The sequence below is a fragment of the Sardina pilchardus genome, chromosome 20, assembly GCF_963854185.1.
Source record: "Sardina pilchardus chromosome 20, fSarPil1.1, whole genome shotgun sequence".
Lineage (NCBI taxonomy): Eukaryota > Metazoa > Chordata > Actinopteri > Clupeiformes > Clupeidae > Sardina > Sardina pilchardus.
This window is the reverse complement of record NC_085013.1, coordinates 9,556,513-9,581,512: the sequence shown is the minus strand read 5'-3', so window position 1 is coordinate 9,581,512 and position 25,000 is coordinate 9,556,513. Positions and strand designations below refer to the sequence as shown.

General features: G+C 42.4%; 1 protein-coding gene and 1 gene segment (V, D, J or C); one reads left to right on the top strand and one right to left on the bottom strand.

Moving 5' to 3' along the window:
- Positions 1-15,286, bottom strand: part of gabra2a (gamma-aminobutyric acid type A receptor subunit alpha2a) — a 16,074-nt gene extending 788 nt beyond the window's left edge. Inside the window, exons 1-9 of the mRNA XM_062522722.1 lie at positions 15,251-15,286; positions 14,718-14,801; positions 13,507-13,619; positions 12,034-12,101; positions 7,897-8,117; positions 6,678-6,760; positions 5,868-6,011; positions 3,656-3,808; positions 2,348-2,550 (exon numbers count right to left, since the gene is read on the bottom strand). Coding sequence (XP_062378706.1) covers positions 2,348-2,550; positions 3,656-3,808; positions 5,868-6,011; positions 6,678-6,760; positions 7,897-8,117; positions 12,034-12,101; positions 13,507-13,619; positions 14,718-14,788 — 1,056 coding nt within the window. The 5' untranslated portion in view covers positions 14,789-14,801; positions 15,251-15,286. The remainder of the gene's footprint in view (positions 1-2,347; positions 2,551-3,655; positions 3,809-5,867; positions 6,012-6,677; positions 6,761-7,896; positions 8,118-12,033; positions 12,102-13,506; positions 13,620-14,717; positions 14,802-15,250) is intronic.
- A 4,852-nt stretch (positions 15,287-20,138) lies between these two features.
- LOC134067972 (immunoglobulin lambda constant 1-like) lies at positions 20,139-23,828 on the top strand. The segment is given in 2 exon segments: positions 20,139-20,190; positions 23,194-23,828. Coding segments are annotated over 2 exon segments (381 nt in total).
- Positions 23,829-25,000: the final 1,172 nt, after the last annotated feature.

The window sequence follows — 25,000 nt, the reverse complement described above, 5'->3', positions numbered from 1 at the left end:
TGCAGGTGCCCCAGCCAGTCGCGCCACGGCTGGGGCCACAAATTATTATTCATGATGCCAATAATAAAATATTATTACATTATAATGCTGTTAATACTATAACAATGAACATTCATAAGTCATGCAAATGCACATTGAGTTTACATTCTACACAGTTCTGTACCAGGTGTGAGTCTTTGTATCTGACAAGGGTGACCACATCAAACAGCATCTAATCAAGAGGCTCAGGAAAGTATGTCAGTCAGGGGAATGTCCCAATTTCTGATCATTCCGAGCAGACACAGTCTCTTTGGAGATGTTTCTATTGTCATAATGTGAGGAGGTGCCTCTTTGAAGGTAGCTACAGTAGCGTGTCTTCTAAACAATCAAAACCTGTTAGCTCTAAATGCAGAGGAAATAAGAGTGGTACACCCCTTTCACTGCCGAGGACGATTTGATTTCAGTGCTGTTAAGTGTTTGTTTGTTTGTTTGTTTGTTTGTCTTATGTCTGCATCCTGGATTTAGCGACATTTTCATAAAACTTAATGGAAAGGAAGAAACCCATTCCATTTCCGAGCACCGTATTTAATTTCACTTTGGCTAACAACGTGAGATAAGGCACTGGCATTTGAGCTTGGCTGAGGTCTGCACTCTGATCTACTTTCAATGTCAGGTCCATAGCCATCCCTGAGTAATCCTTCAAAACAAATGCCACAATGGGCATGTTCGCCTAGACTGAAATTGCATTACTTTGACATGACAATGAAATATTAAGGAGACAATGCAACACAATGCACCTCTACAGATCTCATTTAAACCCATTTCCCACATATTAAAATCTCAAATTTCTGGAGATCACACAGATATCGCACAGAAATCGCACCCTGTCTAGCCATTGAATCTAGATATTGAAGATATGGTATTTCACAGAGAATCATACAATACACCTAAACCTGCTGTTGTTTGTGTTTGGACATTTCCCTACAGGTATACCTATAGGTCAAAGGCAAAACTCACATAAAGATGGTGAACGCCATTTGCTTTTGAGCTGGCTACATGTCACATACTAATAACTAAATCTACAATCTTGATCAAAATTATTGTGAACTGATTACTGAACTGATACTCAATACATATATGACATTATTTGAAATAACAGTCTATTAAATATTTTCAACAATTGTATTCCTAAATACAAGGATACAAGGAGTTTTTGTCACATGCATATCATTACTGAAGTAAAGAATGCAGTGAAATTTGTAAGATCGCCTGTTGTGCATATGGAGGGGGGGGGGGCGTTGTAGAGGGGCAGGATATATATACTACAAGGTTGCAAAAATGCTACATTGCTATTGCTGGAGGAGCATTCAATGTTGAAGACATTACACCTGTCAGTACTTGCGACGTAAATTCACTGTACGATTTTTTTGAGTGATGTCTTTCCTGAGCACTAGACACACTTTGGTTGACTATTACCATAATAATTCAATCTCTGATTTTTGATTTCTCAGTCTTTCATTGGTGATTTGGAGATGTGGATTCAAAGAGACATTTTTTAACACTGCGACCTGTTTGAAACGTGTCAATCTTCATGAGGTGATGAGGAGGTGCAGGAGAGAAGATAGAGAATGATGGGAGGAGGTGGAGGAGGAAGAGAAGTGGGGGTGGGATGGGAGGAGGTGGAGGAGAGAAGATAGGGTGGGATGGGAGGAGGTGCAGGAGAGAAGATAAAGTGGGATGGGAGGAGGTGGAGGAGGAGGAGAGAAGATAGGGTGGAATGGGAGGAGGTGGAGGAGGAAGAGAAGTGGGGGTGAGACCTGGGTAATCAGAATGGATGATCTTCAGCTCTTATATTTCCCTGTCTTCTTTTCTTGATTTTTTTTCTTCACTCATACACACACACACACACACACACACACACACACACACACACACACACACACAGACACACACACGCACACCCCTCCCCCGACACACATACTGCCTTTATTCACACTCTGGTAACCTCACTATCACCCTCATATGCATGTGCCCCTATTTTCTCGCACTCATTCTCTCTCTCTTTCTCTCTCTCTCTCTCTCTCTCTCTCTCTCTCTCTCTCTCTCTCTCTCTCTCTCTCTCTCTCTCTCTCTTCTTCTCCTAGTGTTGCTCTCTTGGTCCCTTTCTTCTCCCTCATCTTGCTTCTCTTATCTTTGCTCTTTCATCTTTCGGTCATAAGATAAAAGGCTTTCTGTGATTGAGACAAGAACGCGCGTGCGCGCGCGTGTGTGTGTGTCCAATGCTTGTGTGTGTGTGTAAGTGTTTCTCAACAGGTCGCCAACAGGTCAATTCAGCCCCCTCCCTCGTCACCCACATCGCCATGGTTACCTTGTCGTTAACAATACTTTTGCCGTCCCAGGCCCACCCTCGCTTGGTGAAGTAGTTGACGGTGGCAAACTCGATGAGAGCCGAGAACACAAAGGCATAGCACACTGCGATGAACCAGTCCATGGCCGTCGCGTAGGCAACCTTTGGCAGAGAGTTACGGGCGCTGATGCTCAGGGTTGTCATGGTGAGGACTGTTGTCACACCTGCGTGAACAATGAAGAAAAGTCTGATTCAACTGATAGGCAGCCGTTAATTAGTCAGCGAAATTAAAAAAATATCGAAAACATCCTATTTGGATCTTGTATTTATATTAGTATTCCAAAACACTCTTGTATTTTTTCATGAGCAGTACCTTATCTTTGTGAACACCTAAACCCTTACGGCAATATCAACAGTTACTAAAATGAAAAACGTTGATTGAATAAAGCAATTATTTATATCCAGTGCCTTTTAACACATTCCACTTTTTGAAATGGTCATTGTTTGATATCTTGACAGCAACTTTTGCTATAGACTACAAATGGGTGACATTGCAGCCGTGTCCCCACAGCTTTGTCATCAAAGACCATCATGAACTTTTTAGGTGCTCATCACTGTGCTGAGTGCTGCGGTCTATATGCTGTCAGTCTCCGTCTCCCACACAAGGTGACCGTCTGCTGTGCTTTTCTAAATGGCTCAAATGCAGTAATGACGGAGCGCTGCTCATTTGCCCTTTTTCGGGATCAAATGATAATCATACCTTTGGCTCGGCTTTCCATTGCCGCCGGTTAGGCCGTTCACATTTACATTTTGACATTTTGAGTGCTCACAGATCAAGACCAATGGAGAAAAACGTTTGTGTATAGCTACTAGTAAAATGTTACGGTGTGTGTGTGTGTGTGTGTGTGTGTGAGAGAGAGAGTGTGTGTATGTGTGTGCACACGCACATGTGTGTGTGTGTGTGTGTGTGTGTGTGTGTGTGTGTGTGTGTGTGTGTGTGTGTGTGTGTGTGTGTGTGCGCACTACTCTGGGCATGATATTTGCCTCCTGCTGTGTGAAGGAGGCCCTTCAGTTATAGGAGCCATAGCAGCACATCATCAAAGAGAAACATGAACAAACAAACACACACACACACACACACACACACACACACCCACACACACGCACACACACAGTCTATCATATACAAACACATACAGACACACTTACACAGACAATACCTGTCGTGAATACTCAAACATGGTCACACACACACACACACATTGCCTAGCTTGCTCCACACACACAAATAAGTGCACATCCCATCCCCAAGCAGGCTGTGGCGCTCACCGAAAACGGTCCTTGCCGGAACAGACTCCCGATTGAGCCAGAAGGACACTTGGGAAAGGATGACTGTCATGATGCAGGGCAGATACGTCTGGATCACAAAATAGCCAATCTTCCTTTTCAGGTGGAAATGGGCCATCATCACAGTGTACTCCCCTAGAACAGAAGGCAGAGCAGAGAGAGAGAGAGAGAGAGAGCACGAGAGAGAGAGAGAGAGAGAGAGAGAGAGAGAGAGAGAGAGAGCAAGAGAGAGAGCGGGGGGACAAGAAGACAAAGAAGAAAGGAAACACCAAAAAAAGAGAAAAGGTAAGCACACGAAAGGAAAAAGAAAAGAGAACCCCTTAGTGAGGGAGCTGAATACGAGCAGGGCATCCTGGTGCTTAGCATGACAATAGCCTTGATTTGACTGAGTGAGTCACAGAGCTTTTAAGTGAATTACAGCCACTTCATTAATTTGCTTTTGGGTGTGACTTAGACCCTTTTCATGTCCAGCCTCGGCTCGCGCAATCTCCATCTGAACGCCGTGACTGGACAGAGAGGAGCGTGAGGAAACGCAGGTTGTAAATCCAAACAGCACACTGCGTGCTCAGACTGTGACTAGATCAGACTGACTACCAAACAGATTTGCAGTGGAACACACTCCATCAGACCTCAATATGAACTGGACACGCTCCCATGGTGTTTTTTTAACGGTCTGTCCTGATTTCCAAAAAGAGATATTTTTCAGGGGGGAAGATTATCCATTGAATGACACTTTCAAAATCAGAAAAAGAACACTGTCTTTCAAAAAAAGAACACTGTCAACAACGGCACTTTTATGTGACGCTCCTGTCTGTGGTCCATCAGGTAGAGCAAGGTGCACACACTACTACCATCTTGGGTTCACTACCCAGGCAAAATGACTCTTGATAATGTGCAATTTGCACAATGCTGTATGCTTTGGATGAAAATGCTAAATGAAAAGATCTAACTGGATAACTCTGAACGTCACGCTCATTTGAATTTCAAATTCTCTCTTGGAATTACTCTGTTGGTGTTCGAGCACATTACACAAACAAAATGCTGACATTGTTTTTCTAACTGTAGACACACGCTGGCTACATTTCTTGCTGAAAATATCTAAAGAGCTCAAGTCATTATAGGCATTCAGTGCAGCCGTTTTCTGCATTGCTTTTTAGATGCTTTCAACGAATGGATGTCTCTTCAGTTTCATTATGAAGAAATGAGGAACCTTTTAGAATGACTGACAGCTGTCACTCCCTCCGACGTCCACATTCTCAGAGATTTAAATCAGCCTAACCTGTCATGTTACATTGGGTGGTTGATGAGTACAGCATCGGACCTCATCCCTATTCTCTTGCTCACTCACCAGTGGCTTTTAGTTGGAACTAACCTTTAGAGAGACAAACACTACCCTTTAGATAGACGTTGCATAAGCATGTCAGGACCATGGACAGCAACCACACAGACATACAGCGCTATCTCGCCAAATCTGTCACTCAGGCAAACAAGTTAGTGAATCTTTTAGACTATGACCACACATGACATTGCAACTGATTTTGAAAAAGCAATCAAGTTCATGATTTACATTAAAACATTCACATTATTATGTTATTACGCATATATTGTATAATATTACTATCAGTAGGTGTATAATTCATGAGCATTAATCTCAAACAACTGGGCCATCTCTCACCTCACACAGGCCACAGAACTGAGCTCGGCATGCAAGGGTACACAGAGACTAAATCACATGTACTGAATACCGTAGTCACTGTAAACCTTCTATACTACCTTCCCTACTGCCAGATGCTGATAGCTAGTGCTCCCTGTCTGTGGAGAATATCCAGGCTCCAATCCCACCAACAAATGACCGGAGGTGGTCTGGGCTGCACGCTAGGCTAGTTTGCTTTCCACAGCCAAAATGTCCTTTCCACCCATTACAAGGTTATAGGATGGTGTGATGCCGAGATGGGGAAGTTTTATTAAGACATGATTAACCTCAAGTTCACTCCATTTTCAGGGTGCTGCATGCTCATCATTTTGAATGAGGTAGTGATAGGAACTGTCAATAACACCAATCTCATAAATTATGAGAAAACAGTCCGTTTTTGTGTGTGTGTGTGTGTGTGTGTGTGTGCGCATTATTGTGAGTGTGTGTGTGTGTGTGTGTGTGTGTGTGTGTGTGTGTGTGTGTGTGCATACAATCACTCACCTGTGCTGGACTTGATGGTCTCGTTGTTGACACCTAGGCCCATCAGGTCGTACTGATTGAGCCTGGAGCCGTCTGGAGCCACCTGCACCGAATCGGAGGCGTTCCGTGTCCAAATATAGGTCACCTCTGAGGTAGTGTAAGCATCTGTGCAACCAGCCAAAGAACAAGACACCAGATATCAGTCTATGGAGATGGCAGAGATGTTGCCCAATATGGAATATCCGAGATTAAAAATAAGCACGGTCCAGTTGGGACTAGTGAACCACAGTTTTTTTTTGTGAAAAGGAATACTTAAAAGAAATGTGCAACTGAGCTGCTGCCAAGTTTGTGTTCTTTGAGAATGGAACACAAATAAAAACAGACATCTATAGAACGCACGTGTTCTAACACAACTGAACACACACGAGACAGAATCATGCAGATGCAAAGAGATGAGTATTTGAAGCCTGTTAAAAATATATCAGTTATTTATTTCTGTTAGTGTTATTCACTGGCCCAGATAATGTGTTGACATATAGCTGCCTACCACTTTGATGTCTGTATCTAAACCATTCAGGTCCGAAACAACAGAAATGATACTCCGATTTCTTACACAATTTACTGTAATAGAGATAAGGACCGTAGATAAGAAATATCAGAAATGTGATCAAATATTAAAGAAATTTCATTTTGTATAAACTGGGGAAGTCAAATAACATTCTCATGGGGACGCTTTGAATAACGAGAAGTGAAGACTTCTGGTGTTGGTCCTGTATGATGTAATTACAGGAAAAAGAGCCAGCAAAGTGCTTGGTTGGCGTTTGAACTCACAGCTGCCGAACTTTAGAGGACACGAGTGAGAGTCCATGGGGAAATCCTCCAGGTGCATCGGGCACTCCGCCTGGACAGTGAGTCTAAAGACACACACACACACAGAGAGAGAGAGAGAGAGAGAGAGAGAGAGAGAGAGAGAGAGAGAGAGAGGGAAAGAGAGAAATAGAGAGAAATAGAGAGCGGTGAGTGAGCAAGTAAGAAAAGCTACTTGATTTTGACAACACATACTGCGCATTAAAGGAGAATTCTGGCGATTTTTCACATAAAAACAAAAGAAAATAATCAGTTCTACCTAGCTCAATTTTGCTGCAGCTAACAGGTAAAACTGCCAGGAAGCTACAGTATACAGTGCTTCACTCTGGGGGCATGTTCAACTCAAACTAGGTAGAACTGATTGTTTTCAGTTTTTCGTACCGCACAGTACTCTGTACAGGAATTCTCCTTTAACAAGACAAGACAAGGTTATACGTTTTGGCTCTTCTACATTACAGAACATATGACCAGAAACGTGATATGAGAAGGCCACTTTTTCATTCTTGCATGATATAGGGTGTGTTCAAAAGTAAACACACAGAGTAGTATGATCTCTCCCACAGATCCCTACATGGAATGCTACAGGAAATTATCTCAAGTAATGGTTCTGAATATCATTATTTGTTTGTAGTGTTATTCAAGAGAAACAACTAACTTACAGTAAAAATTAGCTTTGACTCATCTACCTCTTTGCTATTTGACACTCAACACTTCGTTATGGGGTCAAAATTCACACTCCAGTACTAACTAAAGAACCCTCTTGTTTAAAGGTGACACATACCGTGACTCACGTCTTAACACAGAGCAGCCATGTCAGTCCGTGTTTAAGTGGAGAAGAGTGCAGAACTTTTTGTTATGTGGCGAGGGAGCCACAGTTTGCGAGAAAGGACGTTTGCCAATTTATTATAAATCCACTACGACAGCTGCCAAGGGGGTAGTTATAACTGTCACATCCATAAGTCAGGGCTGGTGCCATGGCAATGAGGGCAGATAATTTGGTATTTGATACTGACAAAATGGGGAAACTCAGTTTTCGATTATATTTTGGCAAAGGCCAAATGTTATGATGAGCATAAAGTGGGTTTTGATTGAGAGACTGAGCGAGGCCTGCAGACTTGGACACACTTGTACAGAAACACACACACACACACACACACATACACACACACATACATACACACACCTCATTGTGTACAGCAGGGTTCCATTCTCCATGATGCGCAGTAGCTTGTTGGGCATGGTCATGTTGTGAGCCACTGATTTCTTGCCGTTGTGGAAGAAGGTGTCGGGGGTCCAAATCTTGCTGGCCATGAGGTTGTTCAGGCGCAGGATGTTCATGGGGCCTCGGAACTTCAGCCGGTCATCCCACCAGCTCTGTCTGAAGAACACGTCCACCGTATACTCCTACCAACCAGACACAGCACCACAGGTCAACCACACGCCACATGGTGTCTACAAACATAGGTGGACAATCCTGGTTACAGAGAACAAAAGTCCTGTCATGCATTCCTTCTGCCATTTCACTTACTGTAACACAGGCCATATCACTAACTTGCTGATCCACCAAGCGAATGAGTTGCACTGCTTAGAGTCAGTTGGTTTAGTGAATGATTGGAATAAATACTGTATGTTGCAGGACTTTCATGTTCTGAAGACAGGTTATACACTTCTCTCCTGGAATACCTGCGTGACAAGTAAGTGTCTGGAGACATTGATTGATTTTATGGGTTCATATAACTTTATTTATTCAGCGTAACTTTTACTGTAATATTACAAAGGGTCTACGAAGTACATGCAGCTGACTGTTTTCCTGTCTTTACTGTTGGGTATTTTCAGGTAATTAGTAGTAGGAGTCCAGGATTGTAGACAGAATTCTCAAGACCGAGCCATCCGGCAGTTCGCCATCCGGCAGTTCGTCATCCATGCTCTTTGTTCAAACTGACACGCGCGATAAGACGTCTCGTTACTGTACGTGCGGTGAGTGAAAGACTGACGGCGCTCGCTAGTGCCAGCTGTCAACAGATAATGCCTATATCTCCGTGGGCGACGGACTTGTTACGCAGCTGGTGTCTGAACGGAAGCGACAGTTTGGCTGCCAACGAGGACGCACCTCTCACTATTTCACCTGTGATCCGCACCAAAGCAGACAAGATAAACACACCCGACAGCAGGGGAGTGTGTGTGTTTGCGGTGTTGGCAGCACGCGCACGACTGGGGTATTATGTGCGGTAGCATGATTTTTATGCAATGCGCAGTGAAATGTGTGCTGCGCTAAAAAACATAGTATTTATCCGTGTGTGTGTGTGCGTGTGTGTGTGTGTGTGTGTGTGTGTGCATGCTTGTTCATAACTGTGTGTGAGTGTGTGCTTTTGTGTGCAGGTGAAAGGCAGAAATTACAGTGTATGGTTTTATGTGCAGTGTTCAGAGAATGAGAAAATATAATAGTGTCTGTTTGTGTGTGTGTGTGTGTGTGTGTGTGTGTGTGTGTGTGTGTGTGTGTGTGTGTGTGTGTGTGTGTGTTGTATGAGAGAGAGACAGAGAGAGAGAGTGTGTACATGTATGCATATGTGCAAATGTGTGTGTGTGTGTGTGTGTGTGTGTGTGCATGTGTCTGTGTGTGTGTGTGTGTGTGTGTGTGTGTGTGTGTGTGTGTGTGTGTGTGTGTGTGTGTGTGTGTGTGTGTGTGTGTGTGTCAGACAGGTCTTCCCTCTGGCTATTGTCAGACTAGCTCCACATCATCACCTATGCCACAGTCCCCTGGGGGTCTATGCTCCCTCCAGCCGTGCCAACCTTCAGGCGGGGGTGGGAGGGAGGGTTACAGGGAAAGTTTCCATAGAAACCTCCAGGAGCTGAATGCACTCTAGTGCGCCAAAACATCAAAATCTCACACAGAGTGAACACAGTCATAAATAAACACACACGCACGCATGCACACACAACACTCACACACAGACACATGCACACACACAGTCCATCTCTCTTTCTCTCTCTCTCTCTCACACACACACACACACACACACACACACACACACACAGCAATAATTGACTGAAGTCTTCAGATGTGCCAGACTATGGTGCCAACTAATGGATCTCAAAAGTGAGGATTTTTATCGGGTTCTTTCAGGATAATCACACCCATACACAGTCCTGTTCCAAAAAAAACAGAGTTCGTAATGACTTCTCACCACCATTTTGTAAGTGTTAAGCCTGCCTCAAAAAAGTTGGATGGCATGGACGTGTCAGAAGAAGTGTACAGTACACATCTCCACAACACTGCTCAACTCCACTAGATGAATAAGATGTTTTAGTCGACTAAAATACTAGCACAAATGTAGCAGAGCTTTAGTATCTTGAACTTCCCCTTGGAGATCCATAAAGTATCTATCTATCTATCTATCTATCTATCTATCTATCTATCTATCTATCTATCTTCACAAATCTTCACAAAGCTTTACAAACACATTTATAGAAAGCCATCCAATCCATGTTACACTCTAACACAACCACTGGCAACATCCTCATTACAGTAAATGACAACGGAAAACGATTAAAGGGTGAGATGATGAATCTGGATTGCTTTATTTCCCCAGTCCAGCTGTTTCCAATTCCCTGTGCAGCGTTCTGTTTCCTGCCCTCCCCTGGTCCAGCACCGGTCAGGTCAGACATGGCGATAAGCCTCCACATGTCTCCACACGCCTCCTCTGACTGATGCGAGAGGACACAAGACAGTGGCAGACCTCCGCAGGGAGCCTTAATGTGTGCATGGAGTCTTGCTCCAGCCCCTGAATTCATCTATAACTGTCTCCTATGCCCCCCATGACCAGTAGGAGTCACTATTGTGGCGATTGGTTAATAAATGGTCCCCGATTTTGGTTCCTCCTCAGCATAAACCATCAACTAAGAACAAATGGATGATCTGCCAGGCAGATAGCACTGTTAAGAGTGAAAGGCTGAAATCCATATTTCATATCTATATCCAATCCATATTTCCATACACACCTTTAACCCTATGGCCCCTAAAGTAAAGTAAAAAATGTACACACACACACACACACACACACACACACACACACACACACACACACACACACACACATATATACTGGGGTTTTGTTTTTGTAAAGTCAACTAAAAATGCTGCATAAGATAAAAGATTACATGGACATCATGATTGAAAAAGACTGTGAATCCTCACTAGAATCCGTTTCTAAATGCTAGACCTCCTGGCATCTTTAACATGATCACTTGTTCCTGCCATTTGTCTTCAACATAATGTCTCTATAAAGTGGCCTCCATCTATACTAACTAAACATCAAAGCATTCTGTTCCTATGTGTCAATTTATGCATAGTAGCGCATTCCATACGGCCTGAATCTGAGAACAATGTGCCCAATTACAGGTAGCTCCGAGATCAAAGCAAAGTTATTATCATGTCTGTTCCCATATGAAGCAAAAGTGAAGGAACATATTGCATATTAACCCCCCTTGGAATTGTTTTTGTTTCCAGCAGAATTGACAGTTTTGTTATAGGGAAGGGAGATTGCACTCCAGACTCAGAGGGGGAAGGGGATGTATAGTATACATATTACTGAACTACCTTGACCTACTCTAATCATTTATGCAAAGCAGATTGTTTTCATTTTGGGTTTGTTTTCATATGTGTTTCTGATAGTGAGCAGCTGTTGAGGAGAACAAAGGCTTGTGCTGGGCATGTGGTGACCACTCTATCTGAGGCTCTCCCTGCTGCACACTCTGCAGGCAAACACACAGCCAAGACTCTGCACAAGGCACAGATGTGTGCGTGTGTGTGTGTGTGTCTGTGTGTGCGTCCGCACGGCAGATAGACAGCAAGACACCGAGGCAGAGCAGGAGTGACAGAGAGACATGGCGAACACACACACACACACACGGAAAGAAGAAGGGGAAAGAGAGTGAGGGGTCCACGAATGGTCTGACAGTGACCAGCAAGGCACAGAGAGGGCATACATTAAAGATGAGCTCCATCTCGGTCCTTTGCCGTGGAGCATTTTTCTTCTCTTTTATTTTTAAATATTTGAGCACAAGAAGGAGTGCACATCTGAGAGTGAAAGGGACAAACTGAGAAAAGCTTTTAGGGTGCACCGCGCTAAGAATAGGCCGCTGAGAAAGAGACGGCGCAAAGGAGAGGGAGAGAGAGCAGGAGAAAAAAAAGAAACAGCGGAAAGTGGACAAAAAAACGGTGTTCACCACTGATATCCCCGTTTTTTGTGCCTTTCGGACAAACTGTAGGGCAAATAACAGGGGTAGAGTATGAAACGGTACAAAAGTTGAGACATCTTACCATATCTGTGTCTGACACCGGCCCAAAACTGGTGACATAAATATCGGTCTTCACCTCCGTGACTCGATCTGCGGTGGGGGGGGGGGGGGTGGAAATCAAAATCAGACATCTTTGATGACACAATGCACACAACAGAGCCACAGCGGCAGCATAGAGAGCATTGGGCTGCCGCGCTCTAAATTGGTCGTGCTGAATCACACTGAATCACTTCATCTCGGCATTAAACTTAGACGACAACGTTGCCGGGGCAACCGCTTGTCCGTGATGCCTGCATTTGGATTCATTCATCCATCTGCCTCTGAGTCAGGACTGGGGTTGAGTGTGTGTGTGTCTGTGTGTGTGTGTGTGTGTGTGTGTGTGTGTGTGTGTGTGTTTGGCTATATAAGAGAAAGGGAATATGTGTGTGCATGTGTACGTGTGTTTGTGTGTGTGTGTGTGTGTGTGTGTGTGTGTGTGTGTGTGTGTGTGTGTGTGTGTGTGTGTGTTTGTGTGTGTGTGACTGAGAGAGAGACTGCATGTTTTGTTCCATGACAGCATCCATGTTCATTCTAGCCTTTCTGTTGAAGGAATAAGTCATAATGCTGTTGATAGGGGTTGCATATTTTATCCCCCACAGGCTGTTTTATTTTATGTTTGAGCTTTTAGCTTCTGTACACTGTCATGGGCACACACAACAACATGGACTCTCTCATGTGCGCCCACATACACACACACACACTCTCTCTCACACACACACACACTCTTCCACTGAGTATCTTGGCCTTTTTTTAGACTTTCAGTGTGTTTATGTGTTGAATATGTGTCAGTAAACAGGTCACGATGACAACTTACTGTGCACACAGACAGTAGGAGAGAAGAGCGAGAGAAAGGTAGAGACGGAGAAATGGAGAGAGAGGGACAGAGAAAGAGAAAAAAGGCATGTAAGATGAGACTGAACTGTCTGAAGCTGTCAGAGAGGATTCGCCAGAACCAAACAGCCCGTCTACACCATGAATAAAATAGCCATTTTACCACACACTCGAACTCGCACCACATACACATACACAAACACCTACACACACACACACACACACACACACATGCACACACACACACAAACACACACTCAAGAATGTACATCAACAGAACACATACACACACACAAATATACATGCGTACATGTAAACAGATCCTGTCCCAGTACCTCATTTTTTCAGCCTCCACCAAGACTATGCATGTTTGTACTTTTACTTGTTTAAAATACTTGTTGAGGAGATCTGTGTTTCTGAGTTTTTTTTTTTTTTTTTTTAAAGATATCTGTGTTCATATCAGTGGACAGTATAATGCCCCTGGTTTTTATTTCGCTATGAGCCCATATAAGCACTAAATGCATTTATGTAATGTACTGTAGCCTGAGCCCACGAGCCATGCTGTACAGTATTCACCATTAGCAAAGAGCAGGAGGGTTGCTGTGTTAGCTCAGCAAGTTCTTACCTCCCAGCCCTGGTCTCAGCCTGTTATCATAGCCATCCAGCAGAGTGTCCAGGATACGTGTGAACAGGGTGATGTTTTGGATAGCGTCGGTCTCAGTCTCACTCACCACAGACCTGGCAGCAACACACAGATGGCACACACAAGCACACATTTTATAGGTGAATCAAACTCAGTGTGGTATATCTCTGTAATACTCAGTGCCTTTACGCTTACGTTAGGTACTTTCGTGCTTTTTGGACATGAGAAATTCATGGTGTTTCTTTTTACTTGCAAATCCAATGTATTTAATGGCAGATTGCAAGATTAAAAAAAGCTCTTTTCTGTTTCCAAATCCAAGTTGGATCAAAGGGAATTGTATCCAATGGATATGTCACATACAGTATCTAGCCAGACTCAGACAATAGCATTATCAATGTATTTTCAGAAGCAGTTAAGATAAAGAATGCTTGTTCCTATTAGAGTTTGTATGCAATATCAAATCACTGGATTTATTGCATATCGGATACTCAAGGGCCAAGGTTTGGAGACACAAAAAAGACATAGGAACGTTGGCTCTTATGCATTGTACTCAAAACGCTATATATCTCTAGTACACACACACACACACACACACACACACACACACACACACAGCACTGCATATACCATAAAGGTGATGACTATGAAAGCGATAACAGCACATCTGTGTTTTTTAAAAGCATATTCATGTCTAAAAATGAGTTCCTGACATAGACTGTATTGAAGATCAGGAATCATACTGGACTTCATATAAAACTTTCATGGATGCAGTCAGTGATCATTAAGTGTGACAGTCTCAATGTAGTTCTCTTTCTTACTCTTCCTTCATGGAGACAGAGAGACACCTGAAATGCAACATCTCAATACATCACCATATGAAGAGACATAAGGATCAGAGAACCACACACAAGCACAACACAAAGAGCAGCTTGACTGGGGTCATATCCAATAAACCGTGTTATCTAAACAATTATCACGATGGCAGTTATTATTATCACGTGTCACCCTGGTTTTCATTAAGGTGTTTTATGATTGCAAATGAATGATTGATCATAACGTGTGGGGACAAAAAGGGATTATCACATACCATACCACTGATTATCACACATGCCCTGGGTAAATCCTACCAGGAAGTGTGACAATGTTTTTAAATATGTATTTTTTATTAAAACAAGCGAACTGAAATCCCCTACCTCGCCAGCCACAGCATGAGCGTGAAGAGCCAAGCCAGCGCGCCACGAGGGAAGCACCACCGCTCGCCCATGGCTGACGCGCGTCTTCGCCATCCAGACAAAAAGAATACAGATTTTAAACATCAGGGGAGAGGCGAATATCCTCGCCTTGAACAGCAATTCTCTGACATTCAAACATTTTAACAATCCAATTTCAGTTGACATTTTGGTCAGTTTGTACAACTCAAGCAAGCAAATGACGGAGATTTGCGCAAGCAATTATGGGAGTATGAGGCTGGGAGACAGTTTTTTCAGGAAAGATTTCCACAATATTAATGTAGAGAGCTAAACTTTTCTTTCTAATTGAACTAACATAGGCGGCTTTATGAACTAAGGTCTGTGTTAGAAACCTTTACTGCTTTCTAACAAATGGCATATAAACATCCATCCCCAAAGCTCAAGGAAAGAGGCTCAGGAAAGGAGAAAGGAGAACTCAAGTTTTCCATGTCTCCTAAAAGTCTGAAGAGTTACCGCCTTGACTGGAAGAGTCTTACCTGCGCCGTAGCGCGCGTGATCACGCGTCCAAATGAAAGGAAAGACGAATAAAGTCCTTCCGGAGAATACAACTCTTAGCCGAGTCTCAGAAAGAGGGCAATATCTAGGTCCGCCGCCACTTTTGGGACACGTTCCAAGATTACAATAAAAGTCTTAATAAATTCCAAAGAATGTGGTAACCCATACAGAAATTGAGTGACCCCACTGGTAACATCCAATGCTGGACCTGTGGCGACCTTATGAAAAGCTTGGAGATTCCCGTCTGTTTTAGTCCGTTCACCTGTAGGTTGTTCTGCGGCGCGCAGAAAGACGTGTGCGAACTCGCACCAGAAGCAACATCAAGTGTAGCTGGGTGAGTGTGTTCATGGATAGAAGACGCGCGCGGAGAGACAGAAACCGGGTCCTAAAGCGAGCTTCGCACCCACACGCTCCATCTGACTCTGTGGACGTTCAACAGTATGCCAAATGGTAAACATTGAATTCTTTGACAATTACGTTGGGCTATAAGGATTTCATTCATTTTTGCAGATTTTTGATCACACACAGCTTCACTGCAGAGAGCGCGTTTTATGACATCTCTTGGGTATGATGGCGGTCAATAGACAAGCGACTGACCGTTTCATTGGATAACCCAACAAAGGGTGGGATTTGGAATTTTCGTCGTTGTTTGTTAGATGTTGTGGCTGAAGTTAATTTTCTTTCTTTTTTCTATTTATTTATAGAAATTGACATGAGACACCTTTATGTCATTATTTATAAATAAGAACATTTTGTTTCAGTCTTGCTTTATAACATCTTCAACAACGGCCTGGGCCCACTTTATTTGAGATTTCACTGGCTCACTCTTTGTTCTCCTTACATGTGCATCACAGTCACAACTCCCATCTCCTCTCCTATATGATTATTACCCAACCAATGATTATCATTTGTTCTTTTTCCCTGTTTACTGTTTGCATCATTTTGGCTTACCTTGCAGTTCTGTGAGAATCTCTCTCTCTCTCTACACCTCCCTCCTCTCTCTCTCTCTCTCTCTCTCTCTCTCTCTCTCTCTCTCTCTCTCTCTCTCTTTCTCTTTCCACTCACTCCCCTCTCCTCTCTCTCCTCACCCCCCCCCCTCTCTCTCTCTTCACCTCCCTCTCTCTCTTACCCTTAGGTGTAATGTTTATAGTGTAGTGCACACGTCAAAACTCATCAGGCTACCGCCGACAGCAGCAAAGCACCCTGGGACACAGTGAGTTTAGTCTGCTCATCAGACAGGGAGTTCCCCTACACACACACACACACACACACACACACACACACACACACACACACACACACACACACACACACACACACACACACTTCTTGCAACAGAGAGATGGGGGGAGAATAAAAAAAAATATTGCCTCATTAAATAGATGAATGAATAGTACTGTAGCCTGAAGTCACAGCATAAGTCACGGAGCTTCTTACGGGGGACACAGCAGATTTCCACACTGGATATGACATCTTCCTCTCTTACTGGAAAAGATCTTTCAACTTGGGTTGAAACTGAACTGAACTTGGGTTAAAGTACACCTTCCTAATAAAGAGTGTATACAATAACATTGGCCGCGTTTCCCAGATTCGTTAAGAATCTCTCAAGTGCTAAGATCTTCTTAGGAGCTCTCTTAGAACGTTCTAAGAACACTCCTAAGAAGATCTTAGCACTTAACGAATCTGGGAAATTCGGCTATTTCTAGTTCATGACGTGCACGTGTGTCACTGGAAGAGATGAAATAGCCTAGACGTTGAGGCATTAGATATTAAAGGGAGAATATTTGACATTCCCTATAAGAGTAAATGTAGTGGGGAAAGCTTTTCATGTCTTCTAATGTCAGTGAACAAGCTAACCATGCGGATGGTGTTTGCCCTACATTCGAACAGAACGTCACCTGCAGTCTCGAAGGGTTACCTTTGCATTCCAGCGGGATCATCCCTGCATTCCAATGGAACTTCTGGGTCTGGGTTGCCATGGGGAAGATCTCCGTTTGACAGAGTGCTCATGCCTGTTTCTGATGCTGAAATATTCATGTGCTGAGCATTACTCACCTCAGCACTCCACCAATATTTACCACTCACATTAGGCAAAAGATGGGTTCTATTAACTATGACAGCTCTCTCTCTCTCTCTCTCTCTCTCTCTCTCTCTCTCTCTCTCTCTCTCTCTCTCTCTCTCTCTCTCTCTCTCTATCTATCTGTCTCTATCTGTCTGTCTCTTTATCTCTCTCTACTGTACAGTTTAAATGTATGTGATCACCCTCCCCTCTGTACAGTTGCTCTCTATCTCACACATATTCTCACACACATACACACACACACACACACACACACACACACACACACACATACACACACACACACACACGCACACGCACACGCACACGCACACGCACACGCACACGCACACGCACACACACAACAACAAATACACAGCCAACTTAATGTATGTACTGTAGGTAAACTGCGTCTGCAGTCTGTGCAGTGTGACACTGGGAAACGTGACTTACAGTAGTTCACCTCACAGTGGTTCACCTCACTGTTACTATCGCTGATCTCATTTCTGATGGGGCATCCATTTCCTAAGGTTTGTTTCCTTAGCAACTTGAGTCATTGTTTGTGTTACAAGAGAGATACGATGGGATTTTGGCCCATTTCTTTCTTGACATTTGTTGACATTTTATGACATATAACATTTTCAGCGTTATGATCCAGCCCAACCTTCAGGGTGACTGAGCAAAAGGCCCATGCCATGACAGATGTAGTGCCTTCTCACCGAGTGTAATTAAACACACACACACACACACACACACACAGACACAGACACGCACACGCACACGCACACGCACACGCACACGCACACGCACACGCACACGCACACGCACACACACACACACACTGACACACTCTCACACACACACACACACACACACACACACTAAAATAATTCATATTAGTCTGGGCAGCTGTCCATGGTCCTGAAATGCATCACTGGGGAGTGTGGAAGCAATCCTTCTCATCACATCTGAGTAGATCAGAGAAGACATACAGATTTTAGTATCAACAATGAATAAGGAGATGATGGAGAAATGGTGTACTGAAGAGTATATGCTTGATGCTTGTTTTCGTGAGATAAGTGAAGAGTGACAGGTTTATTGCTACTGTAGATGTGTGTCTACATTTTGAGATATGCATTTGACAACATGAGATAGATACAGTACATAGTTTAAAGTCCTAATGCAAAATAGTGACTCAGTTTGTTATATTTTTATTTGCACTAAGTATACATTCATTAATGTGCATAAAATAGTTCTTCGTTTCTTCTGTCACATTAAAATTACTTGGTTTTACTTTAAACTTTTAGTTTTATTGAATTTGCAATAAGTTTATTATATTTTGCTAGTTGCTGGATTAAAAAAAAAAAAAATATATATATATATATATATATATATATATATATGCTGTACTACTATGTCAATATAACCATACTAGAACAAACAAAGCAAACAAAACACCATGTGCTCATAGAGCTTGGATCAGGGATGAGTAGGATTTCCCCTGAAGTCCCACTGAAGTCTCTGTGAAGCTCATGAGCAATGAGTCCCCATGTGGAGGCAAATGGTGAGCTTTGGATTGCACACATATTTTGTCAAAAGTGCAAGCAGATCATTTTTTTACATTTCACTTGGGAAACAGCAAAATCTCTCCACTCACACTGATGTGCACTCTTGGACGAGGCACACATGTGGCCAACCCCATGGAAACAGGGTTCATAGGTCAGGGCAAGTCACACACACTCGCATACATACACACACACACACACACACACACACACACACACACACACACACACACACACACACACACACACACACACACACACACACACATACGCATACAGAAACAAGTCAAAGGTCGGAGTCACATGCACTTACATATTCAAGCTGCACCCAATAATCAATGTAACATAAAATGTTAAACAACAGAATAATCAATAATCAATCCTGGGTCAATGAGGGCAGAGAGCCTTTTCCCATCTGTGTGAGTGTGTGTGTGGTATCCCCACAGTGGTAGCTACTGAGCTACTGCATGAAACATGAGAGTGCATGAGAGAAAGACTAAACAGGACTACCATGAGTTTACTGCCATCTAGTGGATTAATGGGACAGTTCGGTTCCACTTACAGTAGTGTCGGCTTGGTATCACCTGAGTCTAGGAAACACATGTTTGTCATTAATATATAACTAATGTGTGTATTTATTACTATTACAAAAGTATAATGACACATTTATTAAGTCTTTATTCAATAATGGCTCATTCTTACTGAGTAAATTAGGTATTCTTTGTAAATCCTTAATGAACAACTAGATGGCCTTGATCTAAGGTTATCCATATTGATCTTTAAAATGTCGCTATTCTGTCACTATATGTCACATATCCAGAGAGTGAATTAGGAGTCTACAAACTCTATTTTGATCTTTCCATGTTGTATTAGGCTAACATGTGTTCGCTGAACTAACGTGTTGCTGTGGGCATTTGTAAAAGCCAAATCGCTGTGGTAGAGAGAGGAGGCAGCCAGGAAAGAATCACCAAGAGAGTTTGCATCTTCATGGCTAAGCCTTGCTGTGTTAACTGACACTGAAAATCTACTGATGATTTGGCCAAAGTAAAATAGGAAGACATTTTGGTCCGTGTATATAGAATGTGCTCTTGTGAACACACGTTTGCTTTAAAGCAGTGGAAACAAGTTTTGGTCTAAAACCATGAGTTAAAACGGTGGTTCCAAAATGGTCACAAGGGAAATAGTTTGAATATGGGAAGTTCCACACAGAATGAAACACCTATTCTTAGCTCTGTAAACGCTGACATGACATGGTTCAACGCCTCCGATCAGGTGATTTCCATAACCAGCAAGACAGGTGCACTGATCAAGAGAGGTTGAAGAACTGAAACTACACAACACATTTTTAACAAACTTCTCACCACAATATCCTGTGGTACACTCTTAGAAAAAGGTTTCTTGGGGTTCTATATAGAACCATGCAGGCTTTAAAGAACGCTTAGGGATTCCTTTGATGGACCCTTCAAAATAGCCTGATTACCATCGACTTTCAAAGGCTCTGCGAGACTTTAGTCTGACCAACAGCCTGTGCTAACACGGTTTCTTGCCAGCGCTGGTTGACCCGCCTCCTTTAAGTGCCTCGATTTGCTACTGGTAGATGTCAGAAAGCGGATTGCCGAGTTTAAACCAATAACAACACTCTTTCCTCTGCCTTGAACACGCCTCTACCCAGAGCCGTTGGAGCTGCTCAAAGTTGATTGGTTCTCGACCAAAGGGGGCAGTTCCGCAGATTTCGGGAACTCAGAAATCCTTCTCAATGAGCAGTTGACCAGATCAGCAGCAAAAGCCTGAAGGCGTTGCGTCACTGGGAGGGCGTGCCAGGCTACCTTCAAAATGGTTTAAAGAACCATTTAGGGGTGCCCCATATGAAGCATGCAATAGAACAATTTTTGGTCATTTTTAAAGCACCTTTTTTCTAAGAGTGTAGTACAAAAATTATGTTCTGGATTATATTCAGAACAAGTTTTCATATTACATGAGAGATTATCATAAATATGATTAAATACATTAATATTACTGCAATGGCAAAATGATAATTTATTAACCATTACATCAGTAGTAGGTTGACATTGTTGTTATTTTAGTCTTGTTCTGTTCCTTAAATGTCAATGAATTAAATTTGACTGAGAAGTGAATTCAATCCCATCAACAAGTTTTTTTTATAAGGATGAAGGTTAAACTGAGTCGCTCTTTAGAAGGAAGTGTGAGGAACTTTCTCTCTACAGAGAGAAACCGTTGCTTCTGTCTCCACATCTTTGTGTGATGAACTGGTATCAGATGGAGCCTCGTCCCAGAGAACTTTGCATTTGCTGCTGGAACCTTGTGCTGCTGGTAACATAACCCTGGCCATGGTAACCATCCCTGATCAAAATAAAGACGGAACCTTTGCACACTGCTTCCGCCATCATCTGGCATCACCTACTGTACCTAGGTGGTAGTGTAGCGGTTAAGAAGCTGGGCTAGAGTACAGTAATGTGAAAGTTATGGGGTCAATTTCTGTCCATTGTGCCCTTTTTTTCATTAATGAAAAAATCAGTAATGTTACTCCAATCCGCAGTCTGTTGATACAGTACAGTATGTCAATCAAAGTACAACCAGATGACATTACTATTTTTGCATTGGGTATCACTTCTTGCACTTTTGAATGTTGCTTTTTAACAGCATCAATGCTCATTTAACTTTGAATTGTGACAGGCATGTTTCCTGAAAACACACCATCGCCTGCACAGATTGCTATGAGTGAGGCCTTTGTATCTGACTGTGTGAAACTGGAGTCTTGTGTGGGTGGTGAAATGTGTAAGGAGGGGCAGGACTTTTTGTTCAGATCTTTATAAGGAACTGAGAGGCCGTTTCTCTCCTACACGCACGGGAACATAAAAGAAAAACATAAAATTCTGTCATTTATGGTCAGAACACAGAAGAATAATCATGGCTGTCAAGACTGCTTCTCTAACTGCTCTTATTATTACTCTTTCTGGTGAGGGAGTTTCTTTTTCAGCCAATTCTGTTAAGCAAAGTGCATATTGTCAGTGTTGTATATATTGAAGCATTGTAAAACTCTTTATAATCAGCATTAAATATGTTGCATTATTTGCAGGTCTGGAGGCGCTTGTGCTGACACAGCAGAAGACCCAAGCTTCAATACTAGGACAAAACATTCAGATTCAGTGTAGAGTGGCTGGTTTTAAATGGACAATATCCTGGTACCAACAGAAGCCAGGCAGTGGTCCAAAGTTCTTGCTTGCTGAAAGCTACAGGGCAAGCGGTTTGCCCAGCAGGTTCACACACTCTGATAATGGCCTTAATGATTACCTGAACATCAATGGAGTGACGGCTGATGATGAGGCAGTTTACTACTGTGCTGTTGCTGGCTCGCCTCACAGTGCTCCAGTCAGATGAACCTCTGGTACTAAAACCTCCTGGCCCTAAAAGCACTTTCCAACATTAAAATAAAACCTGATAAATCTCTGAGAATATGCTAGACAGAGGATTAGTAAGAAAGCAACTTCCTGATCTGTTGGTCATCCAGATAATGACCATTTCCTCCCTTTATGACCATGTATGAGTCTGTACTGATGATCACTGAAGCATGGAGTCCCATTACACACAGTGATATGGAGCTCAGAGGTTTTTGTACGAGCATGTTTCACTGTGGACTAGCCACTTTGGTGGAGGCACAAAGCTGACTGTGGCTGATGGTGAGCAAACTATTATTCATCATGAAAAAAGGAATTGAATGTTGAATATTTACTGTACATTTGTTCATATATATTATACCATTAATTTGTAATACTTTTATCATAAATATGATCTAGCCATCTGTTTAATTGAGGAGATAAAACAGTTAATGAGTTGACACAGCATGCAATGAACTAGTTTTGATGTATTGATGCATTCCAAAGCATTTGTTGCATTTCTATGATTTGTATACTGTAGGCATACGTGGTCCCAGCCTAAATGCTCACTTTGTATTGAGTCGTATTATACAAATGTACATTTCAACAAAATATACAAAAAAATTGATCAGACTTGTACATTTAATTTGGGATAGAAAAAAATACTGTTTATACTTTTTTTTTTTCCTTTTGATTCTTGATGCTGAAAAGTCAGTATAGGCTTTCGGTATAGCCCGGTCAAATTTTAATATTAAGATAATACATTTAAATGAATGGAGATAAAGGATTGAATTGTTTGTTTCAACTCAACTAATTGACAGAGTTTCTGATGATTTAATGTCAGAATATCATTAAAATACAGTTGTATTTTTTTACTAAATGTAATTGCATGTATCCCCTTCCAGCTCGTCCTCAGTCCCCCCCTGGTGTGGTCTTGTTGGCCCCCTCCCAGGACCTCTCCTCTGGGGACAGGGCTGCTGTGGTGTGTCTGGCTCAGGGCTTCTACCCTGACGGTGCCACCCTGACCTGGTCAGAGGATGGCAAAGCTGTGGCGGGCACTGAGTTCCAGACGGGCGAGTCTCAGCGCCAGTCTGATGGCACCTTCTCCCTCAGCAGCGTCCTGACGGTCCAGCCGGAACGCTGGCGCTCTGGACACACCTACACCTGTCAGCTGAGCCACTCCGCCCTCTCCAGCCCTCTGAGCAAGAGTGTGGCACACGGCCAGTGCAGCTAGAGGCAGAGAGCAGGAGGCAGCCAATCAAGCCCCACACACAGCACTGGCTCTGCTACTGCTATGCTCACATATCCTCAGACATTCACTCTTTTCTACTGCATACATTCTTCAAGCTGAAGGCTGGTGGTGTTTGAAAGAGGATGGGCATCTTTGTGCTTGCTCGGTATTTAGTCATTTGAAAGCATGTGTGGCTACATTGTGCTATTTTTTATTTGATTTGAATGCTTTAAGTGGTTTATCTGCACAACGTCTTCTCAATAAATACTTTAATTTCATGAAAACATGACAAATTGTCTTATTGTCTACCAAATGGATTTCACTGTGCCAAACAAGAGGGGATCTTGAACATGTGGAAATGGGAATCTTAGCATGAATGTATTACTCTTGATGATGACTATTTCTTTACTAAATCTATTTACTTTTAATTGAGCAATTGAGTATACTATATATGGACATATGAGCATCAACTGACTTCTTCAACACAAATTGAAAGAAAACCAAACTGTTAGTTCTGCCAATTATTTGTTTAATTAAATGTAACAAATTAAATTAACTTATCTGTGTGATATGAGACTTTATAATCTAACAGACTGGTCTCAGGACACTACCTGTTTCCTGCTATGGCGTGGAATGCAAATCTTTCAACAACCCTCGACCCTGTCATTTCCATTTGTTGAAACACAGCTGCAAACAGACTATGAGTGGAGGAAGAACTGAAACCATCCTTCAGTGAACTTCATTACCATAAGCTTCATCCATTTCTAGAAAAGTGTTTTGGTAGAGAGCTGTATTAGACAACCAACCAATCCAACTGGTTTTAGAATTTATACACTCTAAACAAAATTGTCTCATGAAATATTTTAAATTAAACTCTTTACAATATTGTAAAACTAGATCATTTTAAATTAATCTGTTCCCCCTGTTGTGGGGATCCAAATGACGTATTGATATTGCTGCCATCATTTGTCAAGGCATGTGCAGTTTCACCTCTGGCATAGCAGACTGGAAGTCAGCAGAACACCGTTAGTTAAGAGATGTAAGTGTCAGATCAGACGAGATATATTCAGAGCACAGTAACAGGGAAGTCATATCTGAGGTTTTTATAATATCACAATATATCAAACACAGGATCTTTTTGGATTAATTAATGTATGAAAATGAAGAAAGGTAATGCAATAAATTATTAGAAAATGTATGTGATGTTCAGATATCCCCAGATCAATTTAACCCTTCTATTGTGTTAGAAAGCTGTTTACACCTGTGGTGTTAGCGGGTCCATTTGGACCCATGATTTTAAAATGCTTGCAAATGCTTAAAATCACCAGTTTTCTTCAAATTTTGTTTTTCAGCTAATTGCTGGCTTAGTATGTATTCATATAAATGGAATCAGTGTGTGAATTGTTTTTAGTTGACTCCACAGACACATTATTTTAAAATATACCACTCGTTTTTGATTGCAAAAACTGTTTAAATTCTCT